Consider the following 17,718-nt stretch of genomic DNA (forward strand, 5'->3'; position numbering starts at 1 on the left):
CCACCTCCACCTGCTCACATGAAGACCAGTTAGTCCTCCTGAGCTGCTCAAAGGTGGATAATCAGCTGGTTTTTTTTAATCTTCCAACTCCCGTAATTGCTGGTCATTTGTAATTAGTACCACAGTACTACAAACTATACCTGTCCGGAATGAAAAGAAGATCAATGTGTGTTCACAAAACAGCCCTGTGCGGGAAATACACAGTGTAACCACACGGTGGCAGCACATAATATAACATGATGCTTAAGTACGCAAACAGTGTAGCTCTGAAGATCCTAACAGAAACAGATTAAAAAAAAAAAATAATAATAATAATAAGCAAAGCCACAACAGTGTTTTTGTTCTTTAAATGTCACATTTAATGAGTTTCACCACTGTACTTCAAATCTACACTTTTTTTTAGAAAGTGAGCGCCATTTTTGCCACAGAGGACATCTGATGACTCTTCATCTTCGGCAACCTCTCTCGTTCCGCCTTGGCTTTCAGGCCGTCCAAAGCAGGGCTTCTGATTTTATTTATTTTTTTATCGTAAAATGTATCCAAATAACTTTAACTTTGAGTATAAACGTCAAATGTCTTATAAAAAAATCTTTGATAGCGCAAGTACCAGTTCGGATTACGTGCAACGGGAGTTCAAGCTAGTCTCACACAGCAAACATCGCGTATTCGTTTGGTTTGTTTGGCGCCCCCACTCCAGAAAAACAAAACAAAACAAAACAAAACAAAACAAAAAAAATCAATAAATAAAAAATGAAAAGAAAAACCTTCAAAAATCCATAGATGTGTCATTCTCCAAAGTCATTTTCCTTTCTTAGAGGAGTGCTGGCACCTAACACAGATAATGTTTGATTCTGGTGATTAACAGTCCAAACCAACAGACTTGGTATCCTGCGTTAAAATACTGGGATCGAACGCCCCTCAGCCACAAACCCCCGCACACACACCCGTCCCACCCCCCAACCCCCACCCCAATCTTCTGAATCCAGTGAATTATTTTGTTTTTCAGTGAAAAAAAAAACTTGTTTCTGACTTATATATAAAAGCTGGAAGGGACATTCAAGTTTTTTTCCAATCTCCACTTTAAATTAAAAAGATGTGGAGGTAAACAACCAAGTCATTGACCTTGGGAGGTAGAGACTAACGTTGTGAATCAATTATATACATATACACACGCAAGAGTTCAGTGTTTCTCTAAAATAGAAATTCAAATAATATTATTATTAATAGGAACAAATTGAAAGGAAAAAAATCCCAGAATGTTTCTACTTCAATATCCATTTCCACAGCTCGGCAGTACACACAAGACAACTGACATAATCGGCGATGTGTTTTTTGCTTTTTTCCATGTAGGTTTTATGATTTTATGTTAATGAAATTAATTTTTTGTACACTTTCCAGTGCAGGGAACCAGAAAAAAAGAAAAAATATATTTATACATTTATTTATATATTTATATATATTTATATATGTCTCAAAAATAAAATCAAATTCACAGCCCTAAAAATGTGCAGGCTAATGCACCTTCTATACAGCAGTCTTGCTTGATTTTCTTTAAAATGTTTTTTTTTCTTCAGATTTTTAAAAGTTTAAATCTATTTTTTTCTTCACTTATTTACATATATTCTGTGGACCATGAGAATGCATTCCATAGAATGTTAAGAAATAATAGCAATAGAAAAATCAAAAATATATTAAATAGTTAAATATTTGTTATTTCCACCTGCAAACAAGTGTGTGTGTGTGTGTGTGAGTGAGTGTGTGAATGAGTGTCTGCATGTGAGTGTGTGTGTAAAGATGTGTGTGCTGTGTGTGTGTGTGTGAGGAAAGAGAGTGGTGTGTGTGCATGTGAGTGTGTGTGTGCGTGAATGAGTGTGTGTGCTGGTGTGTGCGTGCGTGTGTGAAGAGTGAGTGTGTGTGCATGTGAGAGAGTGTGTGTGTGTGTGAGAGTGAATGAGTGTGTGTGTGTGAGAGAGAGTGAATGAGAGTGTGTGTCGTGTGTGTGTGTGAGAGAGTGAATGAGAGTGTGTGTGTGGGTGTGTGGTGTGTGTGTGTGTGTGAGAGAGTGAATGAGAGTGTGTGTGTGTGTGTGAGAGTGTGAATGTGAGTGTGTGTGTGAGAGAGTGAATGAGAGTGTGTGTGTGTGTGTGTGTGTGAATGAGTAAGTGTGTGTGCATGTGAGAGAGAGTGTGTGTGCGTGTGTGTGTGTGTGTGTGCGAGTGAACGAGAGTGTGTGTGTGTGTGAGAGAGTGAACGAGAGTGTGTGTGTGTGTGTGTGTGAGAGAGTGAGCGAGAGTGTGTGTGTGTGTGTGTGTGTGTGTGTGTGTGTGTGTGTGCACATCAGCGTTCGAGCGTACACGCAGACCAGGTCATTGCGCTATGGAAGCATGCAGTATGCTGAACTGCTTGACGTTTCCAATTATTTTGCCTTCAAATGCACACACTGCGCAGCCCCGGCCCCTGCACACGATTGGGGAGCGGGGGGGACCGGAAACAACGCAACACCGGCGCGATTACAACACGTCCTGTGACACCAGCTGTGCACCGCGGCCGTCGCGCGGAGACCAAACTCCTCTTCAGAACCTTCAGTCAAGTTTTCGGAAATAAATTACGCAACCAAGGAAACGGCTCAGCGTCGTGAACCCTGAAGCAGTCCTCACAATCCTCCGCCTCCTCCTTTTTACGAAAAAAATCATTCAATTCATTAGAATAAATTCTTTTGGTTCAGTTCATCATCGGTGAAGGTCAGTCTCAAGTGTGGTAAACTGACCTTTTGCGTATGGGTGCGCTGCGGCCTCCACACACAGAGGGGGCGCTGTTTCCAACAGCGCAAACAGCCAGTTACACAAATGGCCAACTCTCAGACAGGCTCAGTTTGACAGACTTAAAAAAAAAAAAAGGGCCTCTGTCCCCTAGCACCCGCCCCAACAGCCCCTAGCCCTCAGCCTGTCCTCGTTAGGGCAACGTTCTCCCCTCGGACCCTGAGAAAGGAAATGACACGCTCTGCCGCAGCCCATGCGGGCCCCCATATCCTGGCTGAGCGCTCGCGCCCGGGCCACAGGAGCCCCACGCTGACGTGACAGCCCAGCGCCTGCACCCTCAGCTCTGGAACTGCTCGGGAGGGGGAGGCGGAGCTCAGGCTCGTCAATCACCCAGACTGGGCGGGCGCACACTGTCAACAAATACTTAGGCTAAGGAGAGGGAGAGAGAGAGAGAGACAGAGGGGAAGGAGGGAGGGAGAGAGAGAGGGGAAGGAGGGAGGGAGGGAGGGAGGGAGAGGGAGAGGGAGAGACTACAGAATAACGCGCACTATTCTGCGTAATGGTAAACGACAAATAAATAAAATGCCACCTGGCCTGCTCTACACATTAAGCCCTAAGCCCCCCCCGCTCCACGGTGGCAGCTGAGATGGGGCGCGGCAGGTGTACAGGGGCGGGACCAAAGACCTTCAGGGACAGCCCCGCCCACACGGATACATTCAGGTGCGCCAGGTGCTGCTGGGCCCAGCGCCTACACCTAACCCTAACACGCGTACGTACGTTTTCACACTTCGACGCCCGTCAGCAGAACTGCGTGTGAAGACAAGGAAGCACCCCCCTCCCCCTCCCTCCCCACCCCACCCCACCTCACCTAACCCCACCCAACCCCGTTACAGCAGTGGTTGGTTCTTGAAAACTTCATTAGTTAAGATTACAGTACACACACAATCGAACGTTGCTAGTCCTAGACTCCAGTGACATGCTACGTAGTCCTTGTTTCCCCCCCCCGCTTCGGAAGCTGAGCCTTCAGTAGTCAGGAGCGCCGGTTGGCAGGCAGGTCAGGAGGGTGTGGCCTCCGATGGTCCCTCCCACACCAGAGGGGGAGGGGGGGTGTGGCCTCCACTGGTCCCGCCCACAACCAGAGGGAAGGGGGGGTGTGTGGCCTCCGCTGGTCCCGCCTATTGCGGGGGCAGGAGGGCGTGGCTTCCGCTGGTCACTCCCATACCAGAGGGGAGGGGGGCATCTCTGACGGCTGGGCCACTGTGGAGCTGAGCAGGGAGGAGAGGAGGGACAGAGGACCACAGAAAGAGAGAAAAAAAAGAAAAGATGGCAGGGAGGGAGAGAGAACAGAGAAAATTATGGGAAGAAAGAGAACAGAAAACAGAGCAAAAGAGAGCATTAGAATTCTGAAATCAACTATATTGACCATCCTTTCGCATTAATCACATTCAATCAACAACCACAAAATAAAACAGAAAAACATGTCGAAATGAAATGAAAAACAGCCTCCATGCAATCACCCGAGAGAGGACCATTACACAGACATAATGAGTATATTAAAGGCAAAAGCCAACATTATCCTGGCACGAACACAATGCCTTATTTAACACTTAATCTGCTCAAAGTCTGAAACGTTCATAGTCACTCAGTATATTCTGGTACGTGCGTGGGACTGCCAGAGCGTGTTTGGGGCAGACAGGGCTGTACCTGATGAAGCTCTTGAAGGCAGCGGATTGGGGGTTGATGCAGAGGGGCACTCTGTTCCCCTTCTGCTGCTCCAGGATGAACTGGTGAATGATCTCTGCGGATAAAGAGCACAGAAGGGGCGGGACGGGGTGGAGCGGGACGGGGGGGGGGGTGGGTGGGGGGTGGACAGCAGCATTACACTTTTCATCTAAAAACAGATTAAGAGGAGGCGCAGAGCTTGCACAGTCAAAGCTCCGAAATCCTCCACCACAGAAATGCAGGGAACAGACAGACTTGGAAAAAACCTCTACCGCCAAAGCACGCTCACGCTCCCTCTACAGGCCGTGCCAGGAACTGCAGCAATCAATCACACACACACACACACACACTGGAAAAACATTCTGTACCTGGAAGCCTGGTTAATCGCTTAGTGGAAATAAAGAGGGGGGGGAGGGGGTGGGTTTATTTCTGGCCTCAACAGTGGCAAGCCTTCTTTTTATGCCAACAGTGTCGCTAACACCTGGCAGCCAAAACAACACAGAGCTCACCTCAGGTCAACCTTTCACCAAGTGTCCCCAACACCCCACAGGCAGACCTCAACTACAGCTCAATCTTTTTAATTTATTTTCATTTATTATTATTATTATTTCTCAAAATTTGGCATGTTAAATACCACCCAAATTTGGATCTACAACATCTATGCCTTGGCACCAAGCCAGTCCATGTTGCTTTGGTTAGTTTACTAGTAGCTTTGCATTAACGCAAGGATACAACAGGCCTGTCCTGACCCTGTGCTATGAACACACCATGCGCGCTGTGTGGATGTACTTTACACACAGAAGAGCACTGTGTAGGGTAGCAGGGCAGGGAAACGGCTAAACCACAGGCAGCGCAGTCACACACCCTCCACACACACACACACACACACACAAACACCCTCCACACACACACACACACACACCCTCCACACACACCACACAGACAACACATCACACACACACACACACACACCCTCCACACACACACACACACAACACACACACACCACACAGACACAGACACAGTCACACACCCTCCACACACACACACACACACACACACAAACACCCCACACACACACACACCACACACCCACACACCACACACACACACACACACACACACACACCCTCCACACACACACACACAAACACACACAGACACACACCCCCACACACACACACACAGACACACACCCTCCACACACACACACACACACACACAACACCCTCCACACACACACACACACACCCTCCACACACCCACAGACACACATACACACACACACACACACCCTCCACACATACACACACAAACACACACACACACACACACACACAGACACAGACACAGTCACACCCTCCACACACCCACAGACACACATACACACACACACACACACACCCTCCACACATACACACACAAACACACACATACACACACACACACACACCCTCCACACATACACACACAAACACACACATACACACACACACACACACCCTCCACACATACACACACAAACACACCCTCCACACACACACACACACCTGACTCCAGACCACAGAGCCAGCACACCGAGCCACACCACGAACAAAAGCGGCTCTCCTGGTCTGCTGAGCGGCCTTGGTCAAACAGACAGGAAGTCCAACACACAGGAGGAGGCAGACAGATTAAGGGGCGCAGGGGCTCAAACGGCGCCCCCCGCTGGCTGTGCCCCTTGGCGGCGGCGGCGCTCACCCTTCACTTGCCGCACGGACGTGAGGTTCTTCTCGAAGCCGTCGTCGAACTTGGGGTTGGTGACGGGCTCGAAGTCGCTGGTGTAGACGCGCCCGGACGAGGTGGTGTAGCAGCACTTGCACATGCAGGTGTGGTACCGCAGCCGCCCCTCGTCCAGGTACGGGTGGGCCAGCGCGTCCTTCGCCGAAATCCGCTTCGACTGCGAGCGAGAAGAGACGTCACTGACGCGCTCGTACACGCGTATACGCAAACACCCAGGCGTGCCTCATTACATCACAGGCACTTATCCAGAGCGACTTACACAACTTTTTTACACAGCATTTCCATTGCATCCATTTGTACAGCTGGATATATATACTGAAGCAATGCAGGTTAAGTACCTTGCTCAAAGGCACAAAGGAAGTGTCCTATCCAGGAATCAAACCTGTGACCTTTAGGTTACAAGACCAACCCCTTACCCATTATACTGCACTGCCTCACAACCACACACAGCACGCATGACAAATGTAATCCAATCACTCAGTCTCTCAGCTACAGCCTACTGAAAATGTGATAGGGTTAGTTAAAAACATTTTTTTTTTCTTAAAACACATTTGGTGAAAACCTTCGATCTGCGGGGCACGCCCTCACCCCCCAGCACTCACCGGGTCGAACACCAGCATCCGGCAGAGGAGGTGCACGGCTTCGTGAGTGGCCTGGCTGGACAACGTGTACAGGACAGGAAGCGAGGGCTGCGGAGACAGGAAGTGATTCGCTCAGTGCATGCGGATAAGTCAAACAGACAGAGACACGGGGTTGCACCTATCTCCAAGTGACCTAAACCTCTCAAAGTTTAAATGTGTCCATCTGCCAAGCGCAAGGTCACCCCAACGCTTCAGTTCAGCCTTGTGATCCTCAACCAGGACCCTCCTACACCTTACAGAGGCTGAAAATCGTCTTTGCTGGTTGGGCTCGGATGTGGGGTCAGCCAGAGGTCATGTACAGTGAGGGGGGGGAGGGCAGGCATAGACTGCGTTGTTGCTGTTCTTGTTTGTGTTAGTGTTAGTCAGTTTAACCTACAGGGTCCAAGTTGAACTATGCGGTTGTTCCCTGCACTTGGAACGGTACTTCTCTCTAGGGTTTTCGACACACTTGTTCCTGGTTATGGTTATACACTTTGCTGTACGTCGCTCTGGATAAGAGCGTCTGCCAAATGCCTGTAATGTAATGTAATGTAATGGGCAGGCAATTTAGGATGCTCATCTAACCAACACAACCTACGGTGGGAACCCCTGTCATCTCTGCCTGTCAAAATAATCAATCTGCAGTGCATTACCATGGACAGGACCGTCATAAGATAACCTTCTATGAAAGGTTAAAAAAAACTAGCAACAACACAGCTAAACAACCACAACCACATTAACAGAAGCACACTTACAGAAGCACACTTACAGATGCACACTTACAGATGCACACTTCTCAGATTCATTTCCACTCAAAGGAACACGTATTCTGTGAAGCATAACAAATTTCAGAATGAAAGCTAGTGCTGGGGGGGGGGGGGCACTGAGGGCTATTTTTACTCTAGTGACCCTCCCCCCCCACACAGAAACCTGAGTTCAAAAGCCCACCCTTTTTCTCAGCGCAGACACACTCCCTGTCTGGTGACTCATTCCCCTCAAGACAGGGCTCGAGTGCCTGATTCAATCTAACCGCAGCGCGCTCCGGATCCTTCCTGTTCGCGTGATTCAGTGCCGAACGGAACTGGTCGGGTTCCCAGACCTCCAACGCCACGGTGCCAAAAATACTCGTGCGCACGCGATGTGAAACGCGCATCTGACGCAAACGCTTATGCACGCAAGCACGCATGTGCACATGCACGCGCCTCACCTGATATACACGCAAGCTGATACACAACCCCACCTGATATACACCAATCACAATCAGGCTGTCATACAACCTCACCTGATATACACCAATCACAATCAGGCTGTCATACAACCTCACCTGATATACACCAATCACAGCTGTCACAAACCACCTGATATACAATCACAATAGCTGCATCACCTCACCTGATATACACCAATCACAATCAGGCTGTCATACAACCTCACCTGATATACACCAATCACAATCAGGCTGTCATACAACCTCACCTGATATACACCAATCACAACTAGGCTGTCATACAACCTTACCTGATATACACCAATCACAACCAAGCTGTTACACAACCCCACACAGAGTCAGACATCACTTGTCACACTTGACCTAATATCATTATTTTTCCCCAACCACAGACCTGATGACTGAGCTCCTGGCTGAACTGGCCAGGCCGGAAGAGGCCAAGGTAGGCGTGGCCTGTAACCCCAGAAATGTGAAAAACAGGAAGCTGGACGCATTACAGGAAATGAAAGCAAGACTGTGATTCAGACAGGGTCCCCCATCACAAGCAGCCCCGCCCCATGTTCTAAGCCTTTTCTCTGAGCCCCGCCCCATGTTCTAAGCCTTTGCTTTAAGCCCCGCCCCATGTTCTAAGCCTTTGCTCTGAGCCCTGCGCCCTGTTCTAAGCCTTTGCTTAAGCCCGCCCCCTGTCTAGCTTGAAGCCTCCATGTTCTAAGCCTTTGCTAAGCCCCGCCCCCTGTTCTAAGCCTTTGCTTTAAGCCCCGCCCCATGTTCTAAGCCTTTGCTTTAAGCCCCGCCCCACGTTCTAAGCCTTTGCTTTAAGCCCCGCCCCATGTTCTAAGCCTTTGCTTTAAGCCCCGCCCCATGTTCTAAGCCTTTGCTTTAAGCCCGCCCCTGTTCTAAGCCTTTGCTTAGCCCCGCCCCTGTTCTAAGCCTTTGCTTAAGCCCGCCCATGAAAGAGAAAAGGGAGGGAGAGAGAAAGGAAGAGAAATGCACCCCCCCCCAACAGAGCTCAGCATTCCACAGTGTCCTTCTCAGACACAGGGCAGCGTCCTCAGAGCACCTGGAGAGGACAGCCTGCTTTTAACAGCACCCCCCCCCCCCCAGGAAGAGTGCCAACAGGCTGGGGTCTGGGGGGAAGACGGGAACGCGCGCGTATAATAACAGAGAGAAAACCCATTTCCTGTCCTACAGAAGGCAAGCTCGGGCCCGAAGGTGCCCTGGGGGGGACGGATTCAGTCCAGTCAGAGTTACGACGGGGGAAATTATAAGTGTGGGGCGGCTTCGCGACAGTCAACAGCAACCGGATGGAAGCCAGACCACGGCTCGCTAACGCTGAACAGTGATAATCATAATAATAATATTAATTATCACATCACCAGACATCTGAGCCACACTGGGAAGGGGGGAGGGGGGGGGGCATTTCTGTACCGCTTCCACAGACGCCAGGTTAGACTCCCCCCACCCCACCCCCTTAGGTTTTTAATGATTAATGGGGGCCCACCTGTGCCATGTCAGGAGGTAAGCCGATCGCCCCCGTCCCGATCAACCAACACGTCCACACAGCCCCGAACACATGAAACCCCTCCACACGCGCCAGCCGCCGCTCGCCCTCCGTCTGTACAGCAGTGCTCAGAATCACAGCCCGATTAGCCGGAAACCGAGCTTTCCACAGCACAGCGCAGAGAGCCACACGCGTGCCGACCGCCCAACGTTCTTCCCTGGCTCCTCAGCCTTCTTAAAGGGGAAGTGAAGCACTCACTGTAACATGACTCTGGTTCATTCGCTTTTCACCCACTTTACAGATGAGATATGGCCCTCCTGCATTCAAATCGGATATTGTGACCTGTATTTGCAAGAAAACTTTCGCTTTTCTGCCACTGCTCGCACTAGGGAGCGGCCATCTTGGAACAAGCTTGGCCGTGACGTCACAAGAACGGTTTGTCTCAGCTCAAGCTAATGCTACTAGTAGACTACTCACAAGGAGCTCAGAGGATCGACAGGAAAAACTAAACGAAAAACCTGAAGAGGGTCCTTCTATATTGGCCCGCGATGCTCAAATTAGTTTTACCACACAAACATGAGGGATGGATACACTCATGAGCCACCGTTAAGGCGACCAGAAGTACTGAGTCACTTGCTGACTGCTCCGAAAAGGCAGAATTCAGCAAGTAGCTCAGCAAATCTCCAAACCAATCACATTGCACAACACAAGTAGCCAATAGCAAGCAGCCAAACTAATAGCATCAGAAAACGCAAGTAGCAAAACCAATGGCAGTGTTAAACGCATTTGTAAAGATTGCGGCCCGAACCGCCCCCTCATAGCACCTATCGCACGTGACCCTGCTCTCATCCCACACTCAACTCTTCCAAAAGCAAACGTAAGAGTTTGAGAGACAGAGAAAAAGAGAGGGAGAAGGAAGAGGAAGGGAGGAGACTGAGGGGGGATTCACAACAAATGGCAGGAGGTGAAAGAAAGGATGGTAACAGGGAAAGATAAAGTGGGAAGAAGGGCAGAATTAGAGAAAGCAGGAACAGGGCAAGAAGGTGAGAGAGACTGACAGAGGGAGAGAGGAAAGAAAGAGAGAAGACCAACAATCGATGTCCAGGCAGCTGCGCTCTCTCCAATTACCACCTTCTCCCCCCACCTGCCGCACGGCGTACAGGATCACCTTGCCCTCGCCCTTCTGCCGTAACGACACCGCTGCCCGTCACTCACCGGCTCCGACGAATCTCCCGATAAGGGTCTCAAACGGCCCGCCCAGGCATCAGCTCAACCAGCCGCAGCACAGCCCCCTGGGAAGGCTCGCTACCCGGCCCAACCTTCCCTTACAAAATGGCAGCAGGGAGAAATGAACCTCCTGCGTCAGCTCATTTAAAGAAACGACTCTGGCCTCTTCAAGCCCGATCGATCGGGTCGTTAATCAAGACGTCAAAAACGGGGGTGGACGTCAGAGCGGCGAAACGCGTCCGAGCCGCTCGGCGGTGGAGGGGCGGAGCGAGCTCGTCGGCAGGAACCCGAGGCGGGACTACACACGGCCTCCTCCCCCAAAAGAGGGACTCGCTGCACCAGCACGCCCCCTCAATGTGTCGCACCTGTTTGTGGGGTCCCCTGAGAATGTGGGCTCACCTGTTTGTGGGGTCCCCTGAGAATGTGGGCTCTGGCTCCCTCGCATGCCGTCCTCATGGCCTCCAGAGAGGGGGTCCCCAGCAGGTCGGTGATCAGATCCAGCTGCAATACACAAACACACACAGGCCCATCTGGCAACCGAGTGGAGACTGCTCATTTGGAGTGGAACTGACCAACAGACACACGAGATGTGGCAGCCCAGAACTGAACACCCATTCACTTCCAAAATGCAGAGAAAGATCTGGCAACCCAGTAGTGACCACAGATTTACAGTTCTGGGTCCACAGCCTCCACCTTCCTCAGTCTCTTTCTTTCTCCAGCTAACCACACACACCGATTGACCATACACACAGACACACCCAAAAACACACACACACGCAAACAGATACACACACAGACCCACACGCACATAACTACACAAGCGCACGCACGTGCACACAAGCACACACACACACACACTGGGCATACCTGCTGGATGGGGCTCAGGGCCTGGAAGAGGATCCTCCGGCCCAGCAGCTCGGCGAAGATGCAGCCCACGGACCAGACGTCGATGGCGTTGGAGTAATGGCGGCTGCCCATCAGGATCTCCGGGGCGCGGTAGTACTGCGTCACCACCTCCTGGGTCATGTGACGCGACTCGTCCGGCTCCTCCACTCTGGCCAGCCCGAAGTCGCAGATCTGTGGGTAGGGTGGGGGGGGAGAGGAGTCAGGAGCATGATACAATGCACTGCCTTTACTGTCCGTTTCTATGGAAATGCATCTGTCCAGGCCTGCCCGAAAATAAGCCAATACCAAACACACAAAGACAACTGGGAGAGACACAATCGGCATCACACAAACTACATATACACAATATTGCACACCGCATCGTAATTTTCCACCACACTTTACTCCAATCACTCTCTCACGCGCACACGCACACACACACACACACGCAGGCAAAAAGGTTAAACGGAAGGCGAGGGTCCTGGAAATGGACTGCTCGATGTGAATGAAATGTATGTAAAAATATATGATTATAATAAATGATATATGATATATATTTAATACATTTAAAAATAAATCTATCAGAACAATGTAGCCTATAATTTTTAATGGACACCCTGGCTATGAGCCACAGACCCCCTGGGGGTCGGATGGCTCCGGTTTTTTTACCCAGACGCACACATAACTCGTCTGACCAGCTCGCTGCAGGGCCGCGGTGCCTGCAGGGGCTACTCAGCCCGGGGGAGCCAGGGAGAGCAGCAGCACCAGAAGGCCCTCATTCCAAACCAGGCTCCTAACCGCCTGATCCACCACATCGCCATCTCTACCGCCGAGCCGGTTCAGCTTCGCCCCGCGCTGCGCGTCCTGCTTTAGAACGAGCCGGAAAACCCGGCCGGGCTGTCGCAGATCAAACGGCATTGATTATTGGACTGTATGAGCGGCGGGCTGCCATTGGTCAGACGGGCTCGGCGCAGGCTAGCTGCTCTGAGTACGCAGAGCCTTTGGCCTTGGACCACGCCCCGGGGGTGGGGGGGGGGGGCTGTAGTGAGAGGGGTGGGGGGCGTTGCCGGGGCGCTGAAACGTTAGCCATTAGCCTTGAGAGCTGGTTACACTGCGACCGTGAGAGGAATGTGGAGATAAGAGCCTCCTGAGAGAGGAGGTACAGGACACAGGTCATACACGCACGCACGCACACGCACACACACGCACACATGCACACACACACACACGCGCACACACGCACACACACACACACATGCACACAGACGCACACAGACACATGTACGCGCACACCTAACCCACAGCAAGCATTATATGGACTTCCCAGAAAGGTAAACAGAGGAAACTTAAAGTTAGCGGAGTGGCTAAAAGCAAAACTATAATGCTTCAAATTCAGGACAAAACAATGTTTTACCTTTAGGCAAACATTTGTTTACCCAAGTGAGAAGTGGTGATGTGGGAAATAAACCTTTAAGGTAGGACTACTTTGTGGGAGGAGCAAAAATAAAACCTGTTCATTTTTTTAAAGGCCTTTGGAGCAGCAGCTGCTGGAAACAGAGACTAAGCATTGTACTGCAGCAGTAAAGGAGGCCAAAAGGATGCTGGGATACACATAAAAAAGTGCTGAGTATATAAACTAAAGGAAGTTATCCTGGTGTTACACAATGCCTTTATTAGACCATACTTATAGGACTGTGTGCAGTTATGAACATCACACCACAAGCAAGATATAAAAGCTCTGGAAAAAGTTCAAAGAAGGGCAACTAAACTGGTTTCTGGTGTGAAATGTGAATGCTATGAGGAAAGACTGAAGGCACTTTTGACTGGAATTTTTCCAGTTAATAAAAATGTAGTAAGTTAACAACAACAGATGTTTTCCCAGCAGAATTCTGACAGTAGAGCCAGAGACCAGAGGAAGAGATCACCAAAGGTAAATTCTGCATGAGTATCAAATTTACACAGAGTTGTCAACGTACGGACTAGACTGCCAGGTCATGCAGTAGAGGCAGAGACCCAAGAGGTATTCACACCCAGGTTTAATGTAGCGCTAGATGCTCTTTTTTATAGATAAATTGTGAGCACTGATGGGCAGAACAGTCTGTCCTTGTCATTATGCGTTCTAGTGTTTCTATGTTCTAATTTCCAGCAGATTGCGATGTTGTGATGAATGTCACACACGCAGAGATGGCACGATGGTGGCCTGACCTTTATGAACGGTTGATAATGTTAAATTCAGGGATAAGTCAGCCTGTACAAGCCGGTCTTTAGAGAAGGACACAACGCCAAGACACCCCAGCCCTGAGTTTGGACTACAGAGCAGCCAGTTTGGTCCACAATGAGTAGATGAACCATGTGTACTTGCACCGTGAATCAACCTTATATGAAGCATCTGAAAGGTGGTGCATAAACTAAACTCCAACCGGGCTGGGATTGGTCAGCTCCAGTACAGATTTGCGGTCGAGACCATGCTCTGACCGGGCCAGGATTGGTCGAGACCATGCTCTGACCGAGCCGGGATTGGTCGAGGCCATGCTCTGACCGGGAGCGTAGGATTGGTCGAGACCGTGTCAGACACGGGATAGGTTGCCACTTCAGCACGCATTGCGTTGACGAGATCCAGGTTTGATGTCGCGGTGCAGAATTCCGGCAGAGTGCAGGTACTTCAGCCCTGCGAACCAGACACACGAGAGGAACACACATCAGCACATAGTCCCCCCCCCCCGTGGCTCTGACCCTGGGGGCACCGGCTGACACACATACCCACTGAACCGGGTCAGCTCACTGTGGCGTCCACCGGCAGGCCCGAAGATCCGCTCTTACATCATTCGTTCTGACTGACTGGTTAAACTGACTGACTGGTATGGATCTGACATACACTGAAAAGTATCTGCTTCAATTCCTTTGAGGAAAATCTAGCTGGGGAGTGTTTGTGTGTGAGTGAGAGATGTTTGTCCTGGTCTGTGAGGGTGTGCATATGTGAGCATGTGTGTGTGTGAGAGAGAGTGTTTGTGTGAGAGAATGTGTGTGTGTGTGTGTGTGTGTGTGTGTGCGTGTGTGTTTCCTCACCTCTCAGTATCTGGTAGAGGAACACTTTGACGTGGTCGGAGCTGAGGGGCTGGGGGGACACGATGATCTTGTGAAGGTCGCTCTGCATCAGCTCTGTCACCACATAGCTGCACAGGGCAGAGTCAAGGGGAAACACAGCAGCGCATGTACACACTCACACACACACACACACACACACTCGCACACAAAAACAGAACACATCCGAGAGAGGGTCGACCCTCATCGTTGCGCGCGGGGTGTCCGTGGAGACGGATAATGAGTCATCACGGCGGCTTGCGTGACCAAGTTTCAGCTGTGGTCCTTTCGTTAGTTAGAGACCTGCACCTGTATCCAGGCAGTGCTGGGTTCGTATCCTGGGCGGGACGCTGCCTCCCCCACATCCCTTCTGTAAACTCGGTTAGCCATTTTAAAAGACTATGCCAAAATTCTATTTGCAAAAGTCACCCAAATTGAGGCCACTTAATAAGCATAAAAAATAATAACAAAGCTGTCAACAGAGGCCAGTTACGCGATTTCCTTTCCTAGCGAGCGGGCTTCTGACGAGGGCTGGAGTGAGCTAAACACTGAATAAATTCATCTGCTGAAATCAATTAGGCCAACAAGTCAAATCTACAGCGCCAGCTAATTTGAGCTGCGGGTGAGTGGTTCAGAATCCGGCTGAATAGAAGAGCTCATTCACAATGGCGGTAAGGTAAGCATGCAAAACGCTTCCCTACGAACACATGCCCCGGAGAGCACAGCTCTCTCCAGCAAGAAAACGGGCACACACACACACACTGCAGAACAGACACACACACACTGCAGAACAGACACACACACACTCCAGAACAGACACACACACACTGCAGAACAGATACACACACACACTGCAGAACAGATACACACACACACAATGCAGAACAGACACACACACACTGCAGAACAGATACACACACACACTGCAGAACAGACACACACAAACTGCAGAACAGATACACACACACTGCAGAACAGATACACACACACTGCAGAACAGATACACACACACTGCAGAACAGACACACACACACTGCAGAACAGACACACACACACTGCAGAACAGATCACACACACACACACACTGCAGAACAGATACACAACACACTGCAGAACAGACACACACACTGCAGAACAGACACATACACTCCAGAACAGACAAACACACACACTGCAGAACAGACACACACACACTTCAGAACAGGCACACACACACTGCAGAATAGACACACACACACTGCACAACAGACACACACACACTTCAGAACAGGCACACACACACTGCAGAACAGGCACACACACACTGCAGAATAGACACACACACACTGCAGAACAGGCACACACACACTGCAGACACAATGTGAGAGCACAGGACCGCTCAGCACAAGGGCCAGTAAAAAGCTGGGCAGTCAGCAGTCAGTTCCCGCTCTGGCTTCCCCCACAGACTGATAACCATTCTTTTTTTTCTTTCACAAATTCTGCTTCAAAGCTCAACAAAAAAAAGAGACATCCGAAAAAGGGACAGGATGTGCCACAGGGCGAGCAGCGTTTGAGGCACTTGTAAGAGCGCCTGTTTCACACCTCTGAAACGGACAGACGAAGCAGAAGAAGAAGAAGCTGCTGCTTCCTGCGCCTGGAAAGCATCTCCAAAAACAACCTGACTACTCAATGAAAGCTTTTCACCAGCAACCACTTACAGAGCAAAGCCCCCAATGAGAGAGGTCAGATATGAAGGGAGGGGAAGAGACCCTGCTCTGTATCGAACATCGATATGCGCACACACAAACGCACACGCACACTCACAGACACATGCACACACAAACGCAAACGCACATGCACACACCCGCTCACTTGGAAACGTACACACACACACACACGTACAAACACTTGCTCTGAAACGCACACACACACTTAAACCAACGTACACATCCTCTCGAACACACACACACTCGCTCACAAACACATACACACTCACTCTCAAACGAACACACGCGCTCTCAAACGCACACACACACACTCTCAAACGCACACACACACACTCACACACAATAATAAACAGATGTGCGGTTGTTCAGAGAGAAGCGGCTGACGTTCTCTGGCAGAGCACTGCCACGGGTCAGGTGTGGACTAAAAATAAATGCTTGACAGCTCGACGCTCGCTCTCCCCGGCAGGTCAGAAGGTTTCCCCACAACAACCAAGAAGAGAAATAAGAGCCGACTGGAAGACAGAGGGCTTCTAATAAACACACACACACACACACAAACAGACACACTCTCACACACACTCACACTCACACAGACACACAGACACACACACACTCACACTCACACACACCTGGGGCCACGACAGAGAGCGCGATGGCAGAAACGACTTTCCAGGATAGTGTGTGAACTTGCGCGAATTTGCCGATTAAGAGGATAGTTTAGATTTTTCGATATCTTTGTCTTACATTCGACTCACCCACAATGCTCGATGGATAGAGAACACTTTCACGTCAGGCCAGCCTTCACATCATACCGAACATATAGCTCCTGCTACATATACATATAGCTCCTGCTATACAGGCATATAGCTCCTGCTACATATACATATAGCTCCTGCTACATATACATATAGCTCCTGCTATACAGGCATATAGCTCCTGCTACATACACATACAGCTCCTGCTACACAGACATATAGCTCCTGCTACATATACATATAGCTCCTGCTACACAGACATATAGCTCCTGCTACACAGACATATAGCTCCTGCTACACAGACATATAGCTGCTATACAGGCATATAGCTGCTATACAGGCATATAGCTCCCGCTAGCGAGCTCCACGTCGTGATGGAAGTGAACTAGGCCAAATTCCATGCAGCTCCACTCCATAACTGTGAATTTGAGCCCTTATTCCATAACGTTGAA

At 49.9% G+C, this 17,718-nt stretch overlaps 1 protein-coding gene and 1 long non-coding RNA gene across 3 annotated transcripts in view; one reads left to right on the forward strand and one right to left on the reverse strand.

The window, feature by feature from the left end:
• Positions 1 to 1,683: 1,683 nt before the first annotated feature.
• Positions 1,684 to 2,210, forward strand: LOC135237012 (uncharacterized). Of its 2 annotated transcripts, none has more exons than XR_010324730.1 (3): positions 1,684 to 1,807; positions 1,910 to 1,995; positions 2,130 to 2,210. It is a non-coding gene; the product is annotated as an uncharacterized LOC135237012 (long non-coding RNA). The 2 variants fall into 2 exon arrangements; XR_010324731.1 differs by having other exon boundaries at positions 1,910 to 1,999; positions 2,130 to 2,195.
• A 21-nt stretch (positions 2,211 to 2,231) lies between these two features.
• Positions 2,232 to 17,718, reverse strand: part of nlk2 (nemo-like kinase, type 2) — a 43,001-nt gene continuing 27,514 nt past the window's right edge. The window contains 9 exon segments of the mRNA XM_064303718.1: positions 2,232 to 4,024; positions 4,464 to 4,557; positions 6,222 to 6,420; positions 6,866 to 6,952; positions 11,239 to 11,340; positions 11,707 to 11,916; positions 12,708 to 12,723; positions 14,323 to 14,392; positions 14,791 to 14,897. Of these exon segments, the coding sequence (XP_064159788.1) occupies positions 3,970 to 4,024; positions 4,464 to 4,557; positions 6,222 to 6,420; positions 6,866 to 6,952; positions 11,239 to 11,340; positions 11,707 to 11,916; positions 12,708 to 12,723; positions 14,323 to 14,392; positions 14,791 to 14,897 (940 nt within the window). The 3' untranslated portion in view covers positions 2,232 to 3,969.

This window comes from Anguilla rostrata, chromosome 12 (genome assembly GCF_018555375.3).
Source record: "Anguilla rostrata isolate EN2019 chromosome 12, ASM1855537v3, whole genome shotgun sequence".
Lineage (NCBI taxonomy): Eukaryota > Metazoa > Chordata > Actinopteri > Anguilliformes > Anguillidae > Anguilla > Anguilla rostrata.